Below are 19,349 nucleotides of genomic sequence, written 5' to 3'. Positions count from 1 at the left end.
GTCTTTATAAGCAAGAGATTATTCTCATACCATTCTTCCTACATTTCTTAGATTGTAGTGCATCCTCTCATCTGCTGCCCAGCAGTTTCCTTTTAAATTCCACATTTACTGAGCTATAGCCATGCAGAGAAAACGGAAGTACTTCAGCAAATCCACCTGCATGAAATGTAAAGGCAAGAAAGTGCTCTGTCTGCAAAACTGCTGATCTGAGACAGTATTTCTTTATCTGTGTATTTTTGGAGTTGAAGTGCAATAATATTTTAAAGACAGTCCCAGTATTAGCAGCGCATCAGTGTAAGGTGGTCTAAATATCTGTGAATCATTTCCTCCGCAGTATCCGAAGCAGGAAGGACCTGAAGGAGCTGTTTGACATCTTTGCTGTCCCCTGCAGTCGTTCAGGGCAAGAGTCAGCTCCTCTGTACACCAACCTCAGAATAGATGACAAAGACACTGATCTACAACCAGACCTTGGTAAAGGAGCAGTTTTATTCACTTACTGTTAGCAGATAAAACTAAAACAGACATTAGATATTATTCCTCTGTTCCTTTGTCTCACTATCAGCAAATCTCTGCCTTTCCTCTTCAGACTTACTAACCCGTAACGGTTCTGATCTGGGCCTGTTTATTTGGACAAGGCAGCAGATGTCTGACAACCAGAAGCAGATCTCAGATGCCATCGCAGCAGCCAGCATTGTGACCAACGGAACAGGAGTGGAAAGCGCGTCACTAGGCGTGTTGGGATTGGCTATCCCACAGCTCAACGATTTCTTAGTGAACTGTCAGAGAGAGCATCTGAGCTACGATGAGGTTCTCAGCATTATACAGGTAGAGTCTGGAGCCTCCAGGCATAGTGGAGGAAGTAATGCAAGGATGACACCTGAAACAGATAGATGGTGGACAGGAAGCACACATATACTGTGGTTAGGAAAAGAGAGAACGATGCTATACATTTCTTCTGTCTTCAAATAATGAAAGGATAGAATACTAAAGAAAGGAACGAGACACAAGGAAGGATAAGAGACTGATCAATAATATTAATGAATTGTTTTTGTTCTTTCTCATGCAGAGATTTGAGCCCTCATTAGGCATGAGACAAATGGGTTGGATGTCATTTGAAGGCTTTGCGAGGTAAAGTAAAAATATGAATGTCACCCCCGCTACAAACAAGCTGTTATTAAGATAGCAAGCCTTAAAGAAACTTTTTTTTTTTTTTTACTGCATTATAGCGACTACACTGGCACAGCCCTTTTCAAGTCCAGCCACAAATTCTCTATTGGATTGAGGTCTGGGGTTTGACTCAGCCACTCCAGAAAACTCACCTTCTTGTCTTTAAACAATTTTGCATAGCTTTCACTGTATCCTCTTTGTCTTGCTGGAAAATAAATCTTCTCCCAAGCCGTAGTTCTCTTGCAGACTGAAAATGATTGTCCTCCCAAGAACTTCCTATATTTTGCTGCATTCATTTTACCCTCTACCTTTACAAGCCTTCCAGGGCCGGCTGCTGAGAGGCATCCCCACCACACGGTGCCGCCTCTGTTAGACATGTCAAACCAGTATTAACCCTGGCTTTGCCTCGGTCTTTGTCGCACTCTTTCTGTGCTACAGAACATGGCCTCTTTGGTCTAACAGCTCTGCTCGCATGCTGGGTCGTACCTCCACAGGGAAACCTCCATGAATGGCTTTGAATTGAGCCATACTGGTTTGAAGTCTTATAACTTTGGATCAGTGGTGGTGTGAAAGAAGTGTGGTGCAGGTTTTAACAACAGCGCCCACAGATTGCAAAAAATAAACAATCCCTGAAGATAGCAGAGTGGGGCAGGAGGGTTTAGTACAGCAGGGAGACAACACTTCTAGACAGTTTTTACTTGATTTATCCAAATTTGTGCAAAATCTTAGTTAATGCAGCTTTGAATCAGACTGATCTAACCATCCCTCTCTTATTACCAGATTCTTGATGGACAAGGAGAACTTTGCTTCTCGTGATGAGGAATCACAAGTGAACCTGCAGGAGATGCAGTACCCTCTGTCCTACTACTATATTGAGTCGTCTCATAACACTTACCTGACTGGGCACCAGCTCAAAGGAGAGTCCTCTGTTGAGCTTTACAGTCATGTAAGTCAGATAATTAAAATCTTGTTTTTTACTCAGTACTTTAAGGTTTATTTTTATCCATACTTAGTTCTAAATCTCCTGGCTACTTAGGTGCTGCTTCAAGGCTGTAGGAGCGTAGAGTTGGACTGCTGGGATGGAGATGATGGCATGCCAGTTATATACCACGGACACACACTCACCACTAAGATACCCTTCAAGGTTAGAAATGGATGTGAATAATGTTTTGTGTTGACAAAGTTGTCAGGCAGAAACTGTTGGTTCAGTAAACCAAACAAGTACAAATATGAATTTTTTCACCACGCCTCAGCTGACCTCAGTTCACAGCCAGTTACACTTGAGTGTTACATCCAAGTGCTTGCTGAGCACTGCAAGTATTTACAGAGACTGGGTTAGTGACAGCTGCCTATTTGTTGTCAATGGAAACCAAGTGCTGTCACTCAGTACAGCAGTGACAGCAAGGCTGGAGCCTGATGGCAGAGATTTTGAGCCAGGCTCAAAACTGTTAACATTTTTATCCATAGCACTGATTTTATGCCACTTTGTTAAGGTTTAGCATTTTTTTCTGGCGGCAGAGTAGCCACTTAGAATGAGAATATGTGATCAGTCTATCCAGGTAATGCCAATTTAGATTTTGTTTCGATGTTTTCGGAGATGTGATTGCTCCTTATCTGACCAAGCTAACTCTATTAATAGGCAGCTACATCTCGTTCAGAGCACAATAGTCTGCTGGTGAGGATGCACATTGGAGCTGCGTTTCTACTGTCGGAACCTAACCAGCGATACACCCTGCGCTTCCCTTTACTGTCAGCCGACATAACCTCATGGGTTGACGTGGACCATCCTACTATGCTTTTTCACTATTTTTTGCTGTGTTGGACTCTGTTCCGAGGAGAGAGGGACTGTACTCTCTCTCTCTCTCACACACACACACACACACACACACACACACACACACACACACATCTGAGCAGAGGACATGAAGGATCACTCCGTAGTGCTACAGTCAGCCAGGAACAGGGACTGTCAGAGCAGTTTATCAAACAGCTGTTGAACAAGCAGAACTCAAACTTGCAGGAATGTGACATCTTCACCGCTTTGCCCTCGGTCCGCTCACTGATGTCTCCGTTTTACCCCTAAACCAATGAGTGAATGTTTATCATGTCTGTTTTTCTTGAATAACTTTCAAACTAATAACGATATCATTGTCATTCCACATGCCAGCAGTAGGTTTTCATGGTCAAGCAATCATATTACCAGGGTCAAATTATCATGGGAATATTACTTTTACTGAATTGCCCTTTGGCCAAGGTTTGCACTATTTGAGTGCTGTCTAATATTTATATTATTTTATCAGTTGGATCTGTTCTATGTAAGGCCTGTTTAAGTAAATACCATTAGTGTTGGTTTTTATAAAGAACTCTGTTGTCATATATCTAACCTGGAGTGCCACTTCTAAGAATTAAATATCTGCCATGATCTTCCAGGATGTAGTGGAAGCAATTAACCGGGCTGCATTTGTCAACTCCGATATGCCGGTCATCCTGTCTATAGAGAATCACTGCTCAATTCCACAACAACGCAAGATGGCTGAAATCTTCAAGGTATGTTTTCCCTGTGTGGTTAATTCTTTTTCTGATGATATTGATATTTAGCCTAATTACTGATTGAGTAGTAACTGAGACACAGAGACTTTTGCCATTTGAGTGTAAGTAATTTCACAGATCAGACGGAGTACTACTACTCTGTAGTACTACCTTTTTCATGTGGGCTCTAAATCTGTAAAAGTAGAAATTCACTGGGAGACTGACTCCGTCTTTGTTTAAATCCTAGTTGAAGGGTGATTGATTTATGGTAGTAGAAATGCAACAGCTAAAAAAAAGATTGAGTTTGGATTTAGCTAAGCTTTTTAAGTAATATTGTATGATAGTAGAAATGCAACAGCTAAAAAAAGATTGAGTTTGAATTTAGCTAAGCTTTTTAAGTAATATTGTGCTTTCTATTCAGGGAATACAACATTCAATTGATCTAGGTTCTAGTCCAATCCCACTACTCCTCTTAACCACTGAGGGTAACAGGTGGGAATATTTTTCTCAGTAGCACCTGTAATAGCATATTTTGAGCAAAGGAAGAGCCTTAACTCTTCTGTTTTCCTTGATCAGATTTTCTCAGCTGTTCCGGGCATTTAAACTGGCAGACTTCCAAACAGAGGCTTGCTTTTTAGTCTTCAGGCTACAACTGTCCTTTCCCTTCTCTTTTTAAGTTGTATATGCAAGGCTGCACATTTCTGGGCACGACATGGAATATCACTGTGCTTTCATCTACGGAAAACTTCCCAGAATTTCATTCTCCCTGGAGACGGTCTTCTGAGTAGCTCGATAAAGAAAAGTCTTTCATATTCACACAGTTCTATGCCTCTGGGCAGCTTATGTCACCATGAGCTTGTTTATTTGTAATGTTGTTTTTAGTTGATAAAACCACTTTCATTTTCTCAAGTCCAGGATTCCACTGCCGCCTCTGAACCTCTCTTCCTCTCTCTTGACATTACAGTCTAATCAGTATGTCACATCTTTTATTGATGTCTATCATGTTTTAATATTTATTCATTAGACAGTGTTTGGGGAACGTCTTGTGACACGGTTCCTCTTTGAAAGTGACTTTAGTGATGACCCTCACCTGCCGTCGCCGCTGCAGCTGCAGGGAAGGATCCTCCTTAAGAACAAGAAGCTCAAAGCCCACCAGGCTCCAGTGGACATACTCAAACAGAAAGTAAGAAGAGAGAAAGGCATCCTGGATTCATACAGACACACACATATAATATATGGGCCTGTACATAATGTAGATCTATTAAAAGCCATCCTCAAGTTTTTTTCAGGTAGCGTTAGTACACTGAATATTAAGCTCTGCTTATTATTAGAGCACTGTTACATAATAAATATGAATGTACATCCCATCACACCATTTTCACTCAGTTTACCCAGTGAACATCATAGGCTTCACTATACCCAGTAGGTAATATAGATTTTCTGCAGATAAGTGTGTTGTGCGTTTAATGTGATGGGTAGACATACTTATGGTACAGGTATGTGTTTATTTACTCCTTTCTTTCCTTTTTACCTCTGTCACAGGCTCACCAGCTGGCCCACATGCAGGCCCAGGCTAGCATCGGGACGCCAGGGGTTGCTTCATCTAGCAACCATGCCAATGAGGAAGAGGAGGAGGAAGATGATGAGTACGACTATGACTATGAGTCTTTGTCAGATGGTAAGAAGAACTGCAACAGGATATCCCTGGAAAAAATTGAAAAAAGGCACAAAACTAACACAAAAAACTCAAATGAACTTAAATACATACAAGATGTATATGGCTCCTCAGGCTAATATACCACATTGGGATACAGGTAGATTCTAATGTTGTAACCCTTAGTTTGTGTTCACACCTTTACTCTGTCTCTCTTTGTTTTAACACTTAGGTTTCTCTTTATGTTGATGCTCTATTTCCACTCCCTTCATTTTCTATATTATCTTGCCTTTTTTCCCACTTAGCTGATGTCCTCACAGCCTCAAGGGCCTCGTATGGTCTAGAAGGTAAACGCACAGCTCTGATGCGCCTCTCAAAGTACCAGTGTTTTTCTCCAATTTTGTTTTGCAGTGGACCAGTGGGTGGTGGTCTTTCACCCATTCATCTTGTTCTTGTCAAAGTTAAAATAGTTCAAACTTAACATTATCTTATTTTGTATCCTGATATGGTTACTTAAAAGTACTTCTTTTATACATGGAATATGCGGTTGAGTTTTTATGGGAGAATATGATTCCTTGATGCAAATTTGCTTGCTGTATTTGTCTGCCACTGCAGAGTGACTACAGAGGAAACACTGGCATGTAGATGTGCATTAAGGATCTGCACCACTGCTGTAAACTCGTTGTCTTTGTGCGCATACTGCATTAGCTGCTACCTTTCTGTTTCTCTTGAGTGTACAAAGTCAGGTCCATGTTGTGCTTTACTGTAGCTACAGTGTCATGCATGGTAATCGGCCATTCAAATTTTAATCATTAGATATTGTATTATATCTGGGACCTAGTACCTAATATAATGCTAGTCACTCCATTTGATTGTAAACAATATTTTGGAAGTTGTTGTTTTACAGGGCTAAAGAAGTACTGTAAATGAATGTGCAAACACTGATGGCTTGAACTGATCACCTCTGCTGCAAGACAACCTCCCTCACCATGCACTACAGCTCATAAAACACAGTGTACAGTGATGTGGATATATATTTTTAGTAATAGATCATTTGTGTTGTGTTTTTGTGTTTGGCCTATTTGTTAGGTACTATGTTTTAGATGTTCTGCTTTAGGAGGCATTATTTCAAGACTCTGCTATATAAATGCAGTGATTTGACAGAACTGAATGTCCTTAAAAGATATGTAATTCTCAGTGACATCAAAAACATTTTATTTGTTTCGGTCAGTGTTTTAACAATGTCTGCAATGTCTGTTTCTCCCACAAACACATCACCTCCCTTCCTCTAACCCTCCATACTGTATTTTTTGTGACCTCGCTAGTGGCTGGGCAGACTCATCAGACAAACAAAACAAAGCCATCTGGTTTCTCAGGCCCTGTGCTGCCCCTGCACTAAACAACAAACCAGGGGAAACTACTGTACCATGTTCCAGTTCCAGTCCCAGCACTGCTCTTTCCTAATCCCTGGCCTCTACTTGTCCCTGTTGGAAGAACTTACCGGTCATAGACCTTTCAAAAACATTTCTCTAATCTAAACCTCATAGTATAGGTCTATGTTGCTACTTAGCCCTTTTGGAAACCCACTTTTTAGTGTCTACCTAACAGTCAACTGTCAAGACATCCTGACTAAATGCTCTACCCTCATCTGTCTCCATTTTACATACATGCTTGGCACTCCACTCAACATTAGTTGGCCCAGAAACTACAAACACTTGAGTGCAAAGCTGCCCCGCTGCCACCACCCCCTCATTTAAGAGTAGCTCTTTTCTGTCACAGAGATTCCAAATGTCAAGAATGAAACTATTTTATGTGATAAAAAATCTTCTGCATTTCCAGATGATGTCCGTTTTTTATGGTTTTGGCTGTGGTTAATGTGCAGGGGGAACAGGAGCCAAAGGAAGAAGTCCTTACTGTTTACAGTTGTTAGACATTGCCTGGAATATGAGTAAGGAGGGGCTTTTGTGGGCTTTTGCTTGGGAACATGCACATGAGCTCTGCAAGTAGTCAGGGTTATGATAGATAACTGCTGTTGGTTTTTCCTTTGTATTTATTATTTAAATGTTTCCACCTGCCCATTTGGAATGGGTGAGATGCAGACTAGGTAGAATTACAAAATAAAATTCCTGTTAAAACAGTTAATCTCTGAATGGAAAAAAAACAAAACAATGTAGAGTTTGACAATTATTCTTCTGTGAAAATTAGATACCCACAAACACACACTGCTATGGTTCAATGCTGAAGCTAATGCAGAAGCACCTTTACTTTACAATACTCAAATGACTACAGTACAGTTGTATCCCTAAGCAACGGCGCAAGTTCACATACATGTTAAAATATTGATGTGAAGTCCAGGTATCAGCAGTTTTTTTGCATTTTTTTGTGTAGATAACCTTCTAGATGACAAGCCAGAAGGGAAGAGCTCGGCAGACAAAGAAGAACAACCTGTTGATGAAATACCGAAGAGGCTCAAGAAGGCTGACAGCACTATGCAGAGCAAAGGAAAGGTAGGGAACCGCAGTAATGAGCTGGCCTAATTGCTGCAGTTGTGTTACATCAGCAGGTCAGCCTCTGCTTCAGGTAGTACATCACTGTCTCTTCAAGTTAAATGTTAACAGAGCTTTCCGTGTCTCGTGTCTACCTGCACCTGTAGGTGTTTGACATGGAGCTGGGCGAGGAGTTCTACCTTCCTCAGAACAAAAAGGAGACTCGACAGATTGCCCAGGAGCTGTCTGACCTTGTCATCTACTGCCAGGCTGTGAAGTTCCCTGGTAGAGATTTTATTTTATCATTTTATTTCTTTGTCACACAGTTCTTTCTCATCTTATTTCAACAGACATTTCTGTTAGTGTTCTGTTCTGTAAGCTCCTTCTCTTCATGTATTCTTCCTATTATACTTTTGACAGGCTATAATTTTTATTATCTCCTCTCTTCTGTCTTGTCCCACTCTAATCCACTTCCATTCTCTATTTGAGGTCAAATCTTTTCCCACGTTTGACTTTTTTTTTTCCTCATTGTATGACGTTTAATATTCCAGTGAATACACGCTGTTCCTCTCCCGCACAGGACACCCACTAAGACGAATCACTTTCTTTTTGTGGGCAAGACAGTTACTTTATTGTGTTCTGTCCCAACAGCACAACAACAGTAGAGTTCTTTTACATTGATCAGAAAGAAATATGTTCTACTGTACATTCTAGTGGCTCAGTAGATTGACACTGACCATGTAAATGCTATATATGTGGACAAGGAAAATGAGTTTTCTTAAAATCTGGGTTAAAGATACTGAATAAATGAAAATACTTTTTGTGGAAAAATTGCTTTAAGCAGCTCAGGATGTTTGAATTTGCCTTCTGTACCCTTATAAAACCTCTCTTATTTCTTCTTAATTGGGATTACCTTGATTCCATGCTACCACTTATCTCAGGCTAAATATCCTCTCTTTCCTCCCTCAAGTGTCCACTTCTCTGCTTGTCAACTGCTCTTGTAAATCCTACTGTGTTACCACTGGTATTTTATTTGTTTTCTATTTCCAGCAGTTTGAGAAAGAGTAGCCAGGGCAACTGGCTTAGGTCAGACAGCGGACTGGTTGCTGCTGTGTGCTGTCTGGAGTAATTTGAGTAGGCACCACACTCACCATTAACAAAATGCACGGCACATTTTTCATCTCAAACATTTATTTGGAAAGGAGAGTGATTTGATACCAAAAACAACATAACTTGAGATTAGCAGTATTTATGCTACATGCTGTGTTTTGGATTGACATCTGATTCATTTAATGAAATTTGTTTTATTGCCATTAATGGGAAGCACCTACCTGCTGCTTTTTCCAGGAAAGGTCTCATGGACCGCTTCACCAAAAAAGGCTTATTTTTAAAGTCAGGGACATATTTTCCCAACTGTTCTGCAAATAATACAAAATTTAAAGCCAGTGCTGTTAGCTCTAAACCTCTGTGCTCATTAAAACAAATGCGCTTGGAGTGATGCCTGGGAGGCAGAGGAGCAGCTCCTTCTTCATTCTAGGCAGCTTTTAGAGAAAATGTGTTCTGCATTTCGAGAAAGGACAAGAAGGGAGGGAGATACCGATGTCATGATTGTGGCGTCTCCGGTCTGTCTGTGTTGCATTATAAACCACTCTGTGCTGTCTTCCTCTTGTGTGTGGGAACCCAGGCTTGTCCACAATGTCTCCAACCGGCTCTAACAGAGGGAAGGACCGGGGAAAGAGCAGGAAGTCCTTGTTTGGCACAGCTCCCACTCGCTGCACCCCAACAGGAGAGGTCACGACCCAGAGTCGCACCCCTGGGAAAGGTAGGCAGGGCCAAAGGACAGTGATTATTAATATTTGTATGAAGAAAAGGAAGTGTTATCAGTTTTTTTTTTCATTTTCTGTGTTTCAGAGGTAATTTAAAAATGTAAATATGGCTGAGGAAGAGTGAGAGCATGTTTTAATACATGTGTAAACAGGAATAATAAAGCCAATACATGACTTCCACTTAACATTAAACATTCATCTACATAGATTAAAAGGTGAGTATTAAAATGGAGTAGATTTCAGCATCTACAGAGAAAAGATCAAGATAATTAGGGCTAACTCACCCAGCACACATCCGGTTCCCAAGAGGAAGAAGCACCAGAAGAGGTGGAAGTCTTCATTTACCTCAGCTGCATCACTGATGAGCAGCATGGCATGGACACAGATGTAACAGTAAGAATCAGGAAACATCTGTCAGGGCTTTCAGTGCCATCATCAAGTCAGTCCCACTCTACAGAGCAGAGACATGGAGGAAAAGCAAGAACATCCAGCTCTGCATTATCAACATCAATTTATGAGATTTGGCCAAATGCCAAATGTGCCTTGAGCAGAAGCTTCAAAACTGTTAAGGTCGGGGCTGGTTTAATATGCAGGGGGAGCTTGTTCCAGAGCTTGGAGGCTATGACTGAGAAGGCATCACCTAGCACTTACCTGAGAAACATTCTAGGGATTCACTGGCCCGACACCATCAGTAACAGCAACCTGTGGCAGAGAACCAACCAGTTTCCTGCTGTGAATGACTACATGAACAGATTGTGGAGATCAACTGGCCGCAAACGTTACAAGGCAGGCCCTGACCCGGAATCCAAAAGGGAAGAGAAGAGGAGGCAGGCCCAGAAACAGGTGACGAAGAGGCCTCATAAAGATGGGCTATACCTGGGGCCAGCTCAAGACGAAAGCCTAGGATTGTTGACTGGAAAGCCCTTGATGCTAAATTCTTTTCCCGTCCTAAAGCATGCCCAGGGCAGTTTTTACCTTTGTCAGAAAATATCTTGTCATGTAGGACCACATCACTGACGTATAAATACGTTTTCACAGCCTGTAAATGTCTCTTTCTGCTCTGCCTCTAGGTGGCTCTGAGCGGCTGAGCTGGGAGGAACAGCAGACATCGCCTGTCCTCAACCCACCCACCTCTCTCAGCGCCATCATCCGCACGCCCAAGTGCTATCACATCTCCTCCGTCAACGAGAACGCCGCCAAGCGTCTGTGCCGCCGCTACTCCCAGAAGCTGATCCAGCACACTGTGTGCCAGCTGCTCAGGATGTACCCAGCAGCCACCAGGATCGACTCAACCAACCCAAATCCTTTACTTTTTTGGCTGCACGGTATTCAGCTGGTGGCACTCAACTACCAGACTGATGGTGAGAGATTCTGTTGTCTCTTCTTATACACTTCTTAGGAATTTGGCAATCTTTGTTCATTAGGTTTCCTTGTTTAATCAAATGTCACTTTGTTCCGGCAGTGGAAGGAGAAATCATGACTGAACAATGTATTCTGTGTATTCTACTCAATCATTTTTATGTGTAATGCAAAAGAAAACTTCAAGGCCTCTCCTGCATCATAACTGAACCCTTTACATCTTTGCAGAGCCTTGAAATTGGCTGAAATGCTTTAATTTTAGTTGAGCCAAATGCAACATTTTTTTCCATTGAGGGGGAAAAAAAGCCAGACTCTGCTGATAATGTTCTTTTATCAGTTTTAAGTAGCTGTAGATTCCAAGGTGCTCTAACTGCTTGTTTTTCCTCTCCTTCCCTCTTCACTCAGTTCTTCTTACTTCTCTCTCCCACTGCCTGACTTTATTCTTTTTCTCGCTCTCTTTTTTCTTACTCTGCCTTCATTTGTTTCTCTTCTCATTTCTCATTTGTCTCCTCATCTCATCCAGAAGATCTCTGTTGTCTGTGTTCACTGTCTGAACTCTGACAGGGGATGTTACATTAAACGACCCAATCTTGACTCACTCCCTTTCTTGTCTTCTCGTCTTTTAGGTTCACTCCTCCCCTCACATTTCTCTGCTTCTCAAATCCTGATGTCAGTTTCACCCATTTGGAATCAAGTTAACAAAACATGATCAGCCAGTTCTGTATGAGAACAAACTTACATGCACTCAGACATACAAGATTTGTTTATAGGCCACTCTTTCATTCTTGTTGAACAACCAAAAACAAATAGCTCAAACAGGGAGAATCCCCCCAGTTAACAGTTCTCCACCTAGATGCTCTGTCTTTTATTACTTTCTTTGTTAATACATATGAGGTGGATTTTTGCTTTTGCTCTCAAATTGATCCTTTGTTCTCTTTTTCCCCAGACCTGCCCATGCAGTTGAACACAGCGCTGTTTGAGGCAAATGGTGGCTGTGGCTATGTTCTGAAGCCGGCTGTGCTCTGGGATCGTAGCTGTCCACTTTATCAGCAGTTCTGTCCGATGGAGAGGGATGTGGAGAAAATGAGCCCTGCTGTTTATTCCTTTACTGTGAGTTAAGATGACATCCTCTGACTTCATCCCTACACTTTCATCTTTACTCCTTTTGATCCACACTTTAGCTTCCTACCTGATAGAATATTTTAGTGTATTGCAAACAGATTAAAAATGTTCTAAATTGTTTAAATTATATTTATATATCCTTCACCTACATACCTGTAATGATTAGGCAGACATTGACTGGACACACACTCCTAAAAACTCATATTAGGTCCATTAAGGTATGCTTTGACAGTTTTATTGTAAAGTGATCTGTTAAGTTGACATTCATGAAGGCCACCCGGTTAATGCCATATACCAGTGAATGAGAACAGAACCTCATAAAAGCTTTGCAATGCAATGTCCACACTGTCTGAAAACCCTGCTTTGTTTCCAGTGGCTTCTCATTTTCCTGTCAACCTTTTTCACAATGAACGATGAAATCCTGAACAATCCATCCTTTTTCTCCGTCACTTATCCTGTAGAGGGTTACGGGGGGCTGGAGCAAATCCCAGCTGACATTAGTAGATAGATGGGGTACACCCTGGATCTGGTAAAACAAGCATAAACAGAGGGATGACCTCACACTCATAAAACCTGTGTTTGTGTGTGTGTGTGTGAGAGAGAGAGTCTTTGTCTACAGGTCAGAGTGACTTCAGCCTTCAGGTCTGTTTAGGTTTTCATCAAAGGAACCGATAAACAGCTCAACTTAACTCCACGTGTTCTTCATAAACATTGTGATTGTTGTTACTAGTGAATCATATCACATCTCTTCTCTTCTTCTCCTTCAGGTTGTCTCTGGTCAGAACGTTTGTCCGGGTAACAGCACTGGCAGTCCGTGCATTGAGGTGGATGTTCTGGGCCTGCCCATCGACAGCTGCCACTTCCGTACCAAACCCATCCACCGCAACACCCTCAATCCCATGTGGAACGAGCACTTTCAGTTCAACGTGCACTTTGAAGATTTGTGCTTCCTGCGTGTCGCTGTGGTGGAGAACAATAGTTCCCAGATTACTGCTCAGAGAACTCTGCCTCTGAAGGCCCTCAAACAAGGTTGGAGTCTGAGACACTATGGACAAAATCTGGAGTTAGGATGAATAAAACTGATTCTGAATTGATGCTGTAGATGGGAATTTTATAAACCATGGTATTTAACAGCAACTGTTAATATGGGAAAACCAGCTGGAAATCAATTACAATGTGCCGGTATGTGTTAGAAATTAATGATGAATATTGTAAAAATAGATTAGATTCAACTTTGTCATTACACATGTACAAGGCAACAAAATACAGTTTAGCATCTAACCAGAAGCGCAGAGTGCACAGTATGTACAGTATGTTTTCATTGCTAAGCTCCGTTAACCAATAGCAGAAATGTTCTAAAGTCGTTAACCAGTTGTGTATGTGAGAGTTCTAAATGTGTGTCTGTCGCACAACAGGATAGCTTGGTGGTTAACACCACTGACTTTGGTGTGGCAGGCTGGGGTTCGATTCTTTGTCAGGGCACAGTATCAGGGTGGGCCCTTAGTAGGGAGATTGGTGTCTTGCATCAAACCAAGCACCCCCTCTTTCATTGCTAAGCTGCATTAACCATTTGCAGAAACCAATAAAAGTGTGAAATGTGTGCTTATCATGCAGATGGATAGATGGATAGCTTGGTGGGTAACATCACTGACTTTGTTGTGGCAAGATGGGGTTCAATTCTCTGTCACTGTGTGATTAATGTTCACACTGGGCCCTTATCAGGGAGATGCCTTAAATCTATCCACTGGTGTGATAGGTACACATTTAGAACTTTTAATGGTTTCAGTTTCTCACATACATAACTGGTTAAAGACTTTAGAACATTTCTGCTATTGGTTAATGCAGCTTAGCAAGGAAAAGGGGGTGCTTGGTTTGATGCAAGGCATCTCCCTGCTAAGGGCCTTGCCTAGGGGCCCATGCTGGATATTGACCATGCCGTTCAGTTCCATAATTTTTAGCATTTGGAGGCGAACACCATTTAACACGACTTTGACTTTTCATTTTCTCCTATCTGTACAACAGAGGAACAGCACCCTGACCGGGAATCGAACCCCGACCTTTCATACCAAAGTCAGGGTGGTCTTGAGGTTAAAGAAACTACTACACCCAGTGTTTGGTTCATTAGATTATCAGCAAAAAATGTAAAAACACAAAGTCAAAAAGAATGAAACAAAATGAATAACTCTACTTATCTTAAGGCACTAATAACATCTAATCCTGTACATTCTCATAATAACAGTACTTAGTACTAGATTATGTGTAACCAACATATATTTGTTGATGTGCATGTGTTTCAGGTTACAGACATGTCCAGTTGAGGACACAGCATAATGAGTCACTTGAAGTGTCCAGCTTATTTATCTACAGCCGCAGAACAGAGGAAGGTCCCGCAGGGGGCGCTACTTCCTCATGCTTGGTAAGGCTTCCTCAACTCAGGTCCTGAGATTGAAGGGGTTGAGACTAGGCCTATTAACTGCACTTTTCAAACTTTAAAACCTTTAGAACAATGCAAACTTTGTAAACGTTTGAATATTGTAGTCTGAATCCATCATTATATTGACTTCTGCTCACTTTGGTTGCACTTTCTAAAGAGAAAGCAAGAGAGGCTGTCAAATAAAGCAGAAATGTCAGGATGTGTTTCATAACAAGCTGCTGCCTTACATCTCTCCTGCTGTCTATCCAGCTGTTTAGTTCAGAGGAGAAGCGTGCAGCACAGCAGCACAGCGTGACTGTGCATGGAGCTCCTGGCCCTGAGCCCTTCACGGTGTTCTGTGTTACGGAGCAGACAACTGCCAAACAGCTGCTGGACATGGTTAGCATCTTAAAAATAGATTTATATTGCTTGAAAAATGAGATTGCTGCCCATGCAGAAGAAAGTCCCACATGCATATTCATGAACAAATTAAAATAAAAACATGAATGTGTGAGCAGATATGTTGGCGCTCTCCACCATGATGGATTGAAGCTGTTTTGGTTCAACACCTTACTAAGACACTGTTTGTTTTTCCTTCATACACTATGCATATTTGTTTCTGTCTTAAAGTTTCTACTCTCATCTTCACACAGGTTGTAGCCTCGTCAGAGAACCCGTCCATGTACTTCCTGTGTGAGGAGAAGGCTCCTCTGTTGAAGGAGCGCAGTGAGGTGAAACGCTGTGCTCAGCAGCGATCTCTGGCACCAGAGGAGGAGGTTGTTAGACTCACTCACAGCTGGAACAATGAGGAGGGATACGTGGGGAGGCTCTGCCTCAGAACAAGAGAGGAGGTACACACACAGTATAAGTCATTTTATCAAATGCATTTGAGCTCATCTCTAACTACCACAGTAGGGTATATCCAACAAATCTTTGGGAATAAGAAAAATATTTATGGACTTCGCTGGTATAAACTGAGTTAAATTTTTTTCACATATCTGTTGAACTATTTAAAACAGTTTAATCTCAGTGTCTAATAATATTCCATTTTAACCAGATAACTTATTAAATGTATCAAACTCGCTACTACCACATGAAGTGCCCAATACCAGTGTGTATACTTTTGTGGCCTATAATGTAGGCTATGGCTCCCCCTTGTGGTCATCTCATACAAATAATAATGCATCTGTTGCTCAGAAACATTATTTTTACTGTGAGGTTTTAACCTTTCAGAATTTAAATGAGAAGAACTCTCTGCTGGAGGGAGAAGAGGAGGTGACTGTGGGAAGTAAAGAAGTAGCAGGAGGAGGCGGAGGCGGAGAGGATGATGTGTTCTTTGTCCAGGTCCATGAAGTTTCACCTGAACAGCCTCACACTGTGATCAAGGCTCCACGTTACAGCACTGCTCAGGACATTATACAGCAGGTGGGAGATTCAAGGAAGCATTCACTTCACCTCCATCATCTGTTAATTCAGTGTTATTGCTGAAAGTTTCTCTCCCTGTTCCTCTCTCAGACTTTGTCAAAGGCCAAGTATTCCTATAGCATCCTATCAAACCCTAATCCAAGTGACTACGTCCTGATGGAGGAGGTGTCTAAAGACGTAGGCTCTAAGAAATCGTCCGCTGCAAAGCCCCTGCAGCGGGTGCTGCTCGATCATGAGTGTGTATACCAAGCTCAGAGCCGTTGGCGGAGCGCCGGAAAGTTCATACTTAAACTGAAAGAGCAGGTAGCTCTGAACATGGCATCTTCTTTTCACTGCTAGTGACTTTTTTCTTTTTATGTGTATTAGATCAATCAGCTGAGTGTGTTTCTGTTTCTGCCCTTTTGTACATCCCTTTTTGTAATTTTATATGGCTGTGCTTTTATTGACTTAAAATTGAGCCACTAACCCTTGACTACGCCATACACTCACCGGCCACTTTGTTAGGTACACCTGTACCATTGTGAGCAATTCACTGCAACACATCTGTGTTTATGAAGCTCAAAATGTCTATTATATATTTGTTACTGAGGTGGTGTTGTACTGGACTACATTATATTCAGAGGTGTCTATATTTTTGTTCTCCCCAGCTACATACATGAAGGTCAGAATATTAGGAACACCTCTGAATACAATGTAGTCTAGTACACCACCACCTGTACCTATGGCCTCAATAATAAATATAGAATTCAATGTACACATTTATGATAATTTCACCAAAACCAGACATTCTGAGCTTCATAAACACAGATGTTAAAGAGGAAGTGTCACATTGAATTGTACAGGTGTACCTAACAAAGTGGCCTGTGAGTGTACGTCTACATAATCCCTGCATTTGGCATGTTCAAGCAATATGACCTGCAAAGTACAAAACAAACTGTTTCATCTTTGTGTTTGCAAGAACTGTTTCTCTAACATGCTGTTCATTCACATCCCCATAATTCATGCTGTTGTGTGCACGTCCTATGTAGATACTTTTTAAAGTTTGCCAAGTTTGTTTGTAATTGCTTTTGTTTGTGCTGTTGTTTTGTGATCTACACAGTGCAGTGTTACGTTTTGTCTGCATAATCTTGTATGTCTGCCAGTATTTATTTATTCATCATCCTTTCACACCCACAGCCTTTTCCACTGACACATTTGTAAATGACAACATGTTCAGGAATCTTTGCTAAATAAAGGTGAAGTATTTTTTTTATTTTGTGTGTTAGCATTTTTCTATATAACACAAAGGGTGGGGGAACAGAATGTGACAAAACCAAAAAGAGCACTGGAGTTTAATGCTTGAGAACAAAAAAATAAACAAGCTGTGTTTTAGGATTCTTCCTAAGACACATGTCTTACCTACTGTACAATATTGTACTTGCACATTTCAGTTTGTTCTCTTCATTTCAGTAACAGGAATCTGTTTCTGCTTCCAGGTGCCACGTGAGGACAAGAAGAAAGTCATTTCCTTTGCCAGCGAGCTCAAGAAGCTGACCAGCCGCAGCCGCAGCATGACGACCGGCAGCACAGCGGATAGTCCTACCCAGAGTAAGGATGATAAAGCTGCATGCTGTGTGGCTCTGACAGAGCTCCAGGAGTGAGGCTCACAACTCTGACTGCTGTCTGTGCATGGAAAGGCAACAGAGGTACCGTATGCTGTCACTAACACTTAACATTACAAAAGGAAAAGCTTTATGCAAACAGAACAATTCAAGGTACCAGTCAGTTTTTCTGAGACTCACCAACCTAAAATAGCTAATTAAATACACCATAAAGTTACGTGTAGAACTGGAGGTGGCACAATAAAGAAAAACAGTTGACTAGTTAACAAACACTCATCACAAGGTCCACTCTGGAGCTGTTCTATAGCTTTACATCACATCAGTGTTTCCCCCAGATTGTGAAGGTTCACTTTTCTTTTTCAGAATATTTTCTGAGCACCTTAATGTGTCTTATCTTAGAAGCTGAGTTCACCCTTGACTTAAAAATAATCTCATCATTTACTGCAGGTGCAATACAATCAAAAACCCCACAACAGTCACTAAATGGCCCCAGTGCTGAGATGTTTTTAACAAATCATGGAAAAGCACTTTGAGGTACATTAACTGTCATTACAGACTATAATATAAAAGAGGGTCATTTTAGACTAAATGACTAGCAGCACCATTTGTCAGCAATAAGACTAACTAATGCGATGCAGTGGCAGTGTTTGCAGTCTATTTTAAAGTCTGTTATCCTGACTTGTTTTTGTTGTTCTGCCCACCTCCAGATAACCTAAGATTTAATAACAGTTGGTCTCACTTTTGCAGTGAGACAGCTATTCATCATAGCTGTATTGTTATTAAGTGGTGTGTTCTCCACTTATAAACAAAAGGATATTAATAGAAAATCATGTGTCCTTTGCAGGGTATCTGTCTGCAGCTGCAGGTCTAAAAACATGGGTGGCAGAGGGCAGGGTGGGCGCAGGAAGGTTCCTACAAGCCTCTTCCTCCTCCTCAGTTGGGGGGCAACTGCAGCCTGTCCACCCACCCATCTCCTCTCTGACCCCCGTAGCCAGGAAGCTTCACCTCCTCAGGAACTGGAAGATCCACAAATGAAATCCAGAGAGAGTGAAACTTGTGCTGATTACTTCCTAAACTTGGAGGACTCCCCTTTCAAAGAGAGCCGAGGTGTTTCAGTCAGGGTCTGAGGCTTTGTGGAATTAGGGGATAAGCTCCTCATTAAGTCCTGAAGGAGTCTGATCTTGCCTGGTGTGAGTTGATCAATTAGAGAAGAGAATTCAGTCTGCTATCAGGTCAGATGACTTTGCTTGGCTGAATGAAGGACATGTGTTTGTGAGAAGAAATCCCACCCAGTGTCACTATTGAGTAGTGATTGCCGAGGGGGGGGGCAGACCTGGCTCTTCTTCTTCTTTGTAATAGTGTTGTTCCATAGAAACCTGCGAGCACCAGGGGCAGCTGTTGTTATTGAAACCACCAGAGGAGCAAAATAACGTCAAAGTATTTCTTCTGTTTCCAATGAATGGAAGGCATTTGTCAAAAATGGAGCACTTCCCTGTGTCACGCTATAAGGATGAAAAGGTATGGGCTTGGTTTTAGATGTGCCAGCTTTTATCTCCAAAAAATGCATCCAAAGATGAGCAGGAGGGCTGTGAAATGGTCTCTGGCTGGCAATTCTTCTAAGAGCTGATTCAAGGACAAATGAACTACGGCTCTACAAGAGATGAAATGTCCTGTCTACTACCACCACATGCTACGGTTTGCTATTAGATAAAGATGTAATGTATTTGATACAAAGCAAGTTCATAAACTACTCCGTTTTCCGGTATC

The 19,349-nt window shown here is 41.6% G+C and overlaps 1 protein-coding gene across 8 annotated transcripts in view; it reads left to right on the top strand.

Moving 5' to 3' along the window:
* The window catches only part of plce1 (phospholipase C, epsilon 1), an 82,446-nt gene extending 63,103 nt beyond the window's left edge, over positions 1-19,343 (top strand). For 6 of the 8 annotated variants that reach the window (XM_020605035.1, XM_020605033.1, XM_020605032.1 and 3 more), the window contains 21 exons: positions 335-471; positions 587-825; positions 1,067-1,128; positions 1,948-2,113; positions 2,204-2,311; positions 3,598-3,714; positions 4,721-4,879; positions 5,239-5,374; positions 7,739-7,857; positions 8,004-8,121; positions 9,521-9,658; positions 10,733-11,023; positions 11,968-12,131; positions 12,911-13,172; positions 14,441-14,559; positions 14,827-14,955; positions 15,210-15,407; positions 15,790-15,981; positions 16,072-16,284; positions 17,457-17,666; positions 18,427-19,343. In XM_020605035.1, the coding sequence (XP_020460691.1) occupies positions 335-471; positions 587-825; positions 1,067-1,128; positions 1,948-2,113; positions 2,204-2,311; positions 3,598-3,714; positions 4,721-4,879; positions 5,239-5,374; positions 7,739-7,857; positions 8,004-8,121; positions 9,521-9,658; positions 10,733-11,023; positions 11,968-12,131; positions 12,911-13,172; positions 14,441-14,559; positions 14,827-14,955; positions 15,210-15,407; positions 15,790-15,981; positions 16,072-16,284; positions 17,457-17,621 (3,232 nt within the window). In that variant the 3' untranslated portion in view covers positions 17,622-17,666; positions 18,427-19,343. Of the gene's footprint in view, positions 1-334; positions 472-586; positions 826-1,066; positions 1,129-1,947; positions 2,114-2,203; positions 2,312-3,597; positions 3,715-4,720; positions 4,880-5,238; positions 5,375-7,738; positions 7,858-8,003; positions 8,122-9,520; positions 9,659-10,732; positions 11,024-11,967; positions 12,132-12,910; positions 13,173-14,440; positions 14,560-14,826; positions 14,956-15,209; positions 15,408-15,789; positions 15,982-16,071; positions 16,637-17,157; positions 17,217-17,456; positions 17,667-18,426 lie in introns of those variants that run through there. The other 2 variants (XM_020605040.1, XM_020605039.1) reach the window with 2 other exon arrangements.
* Positions 19,344-19,349: the final 6 nt, after the last annotated feature.

This window comes from Monopterus albus, unplaced genomic scaffold (genome assembly GCF_001952655.1).
Source record: "Monopterus albus unplaced genomic scaffold, M_albus_1.0 scaffold69.1, whole genome shotgun sequence".
Lineage (NCBI taxonomy): Eukaryota > Metazoa > Chordata > Actinopteri > Synbranchiformes > Synbranchidae > Monopterus > Monopterus albus.
Note: the sequence above shows the minus strand (reverse complement) of the source record. Positions and strands in the feature narration are given on the sequence as shown.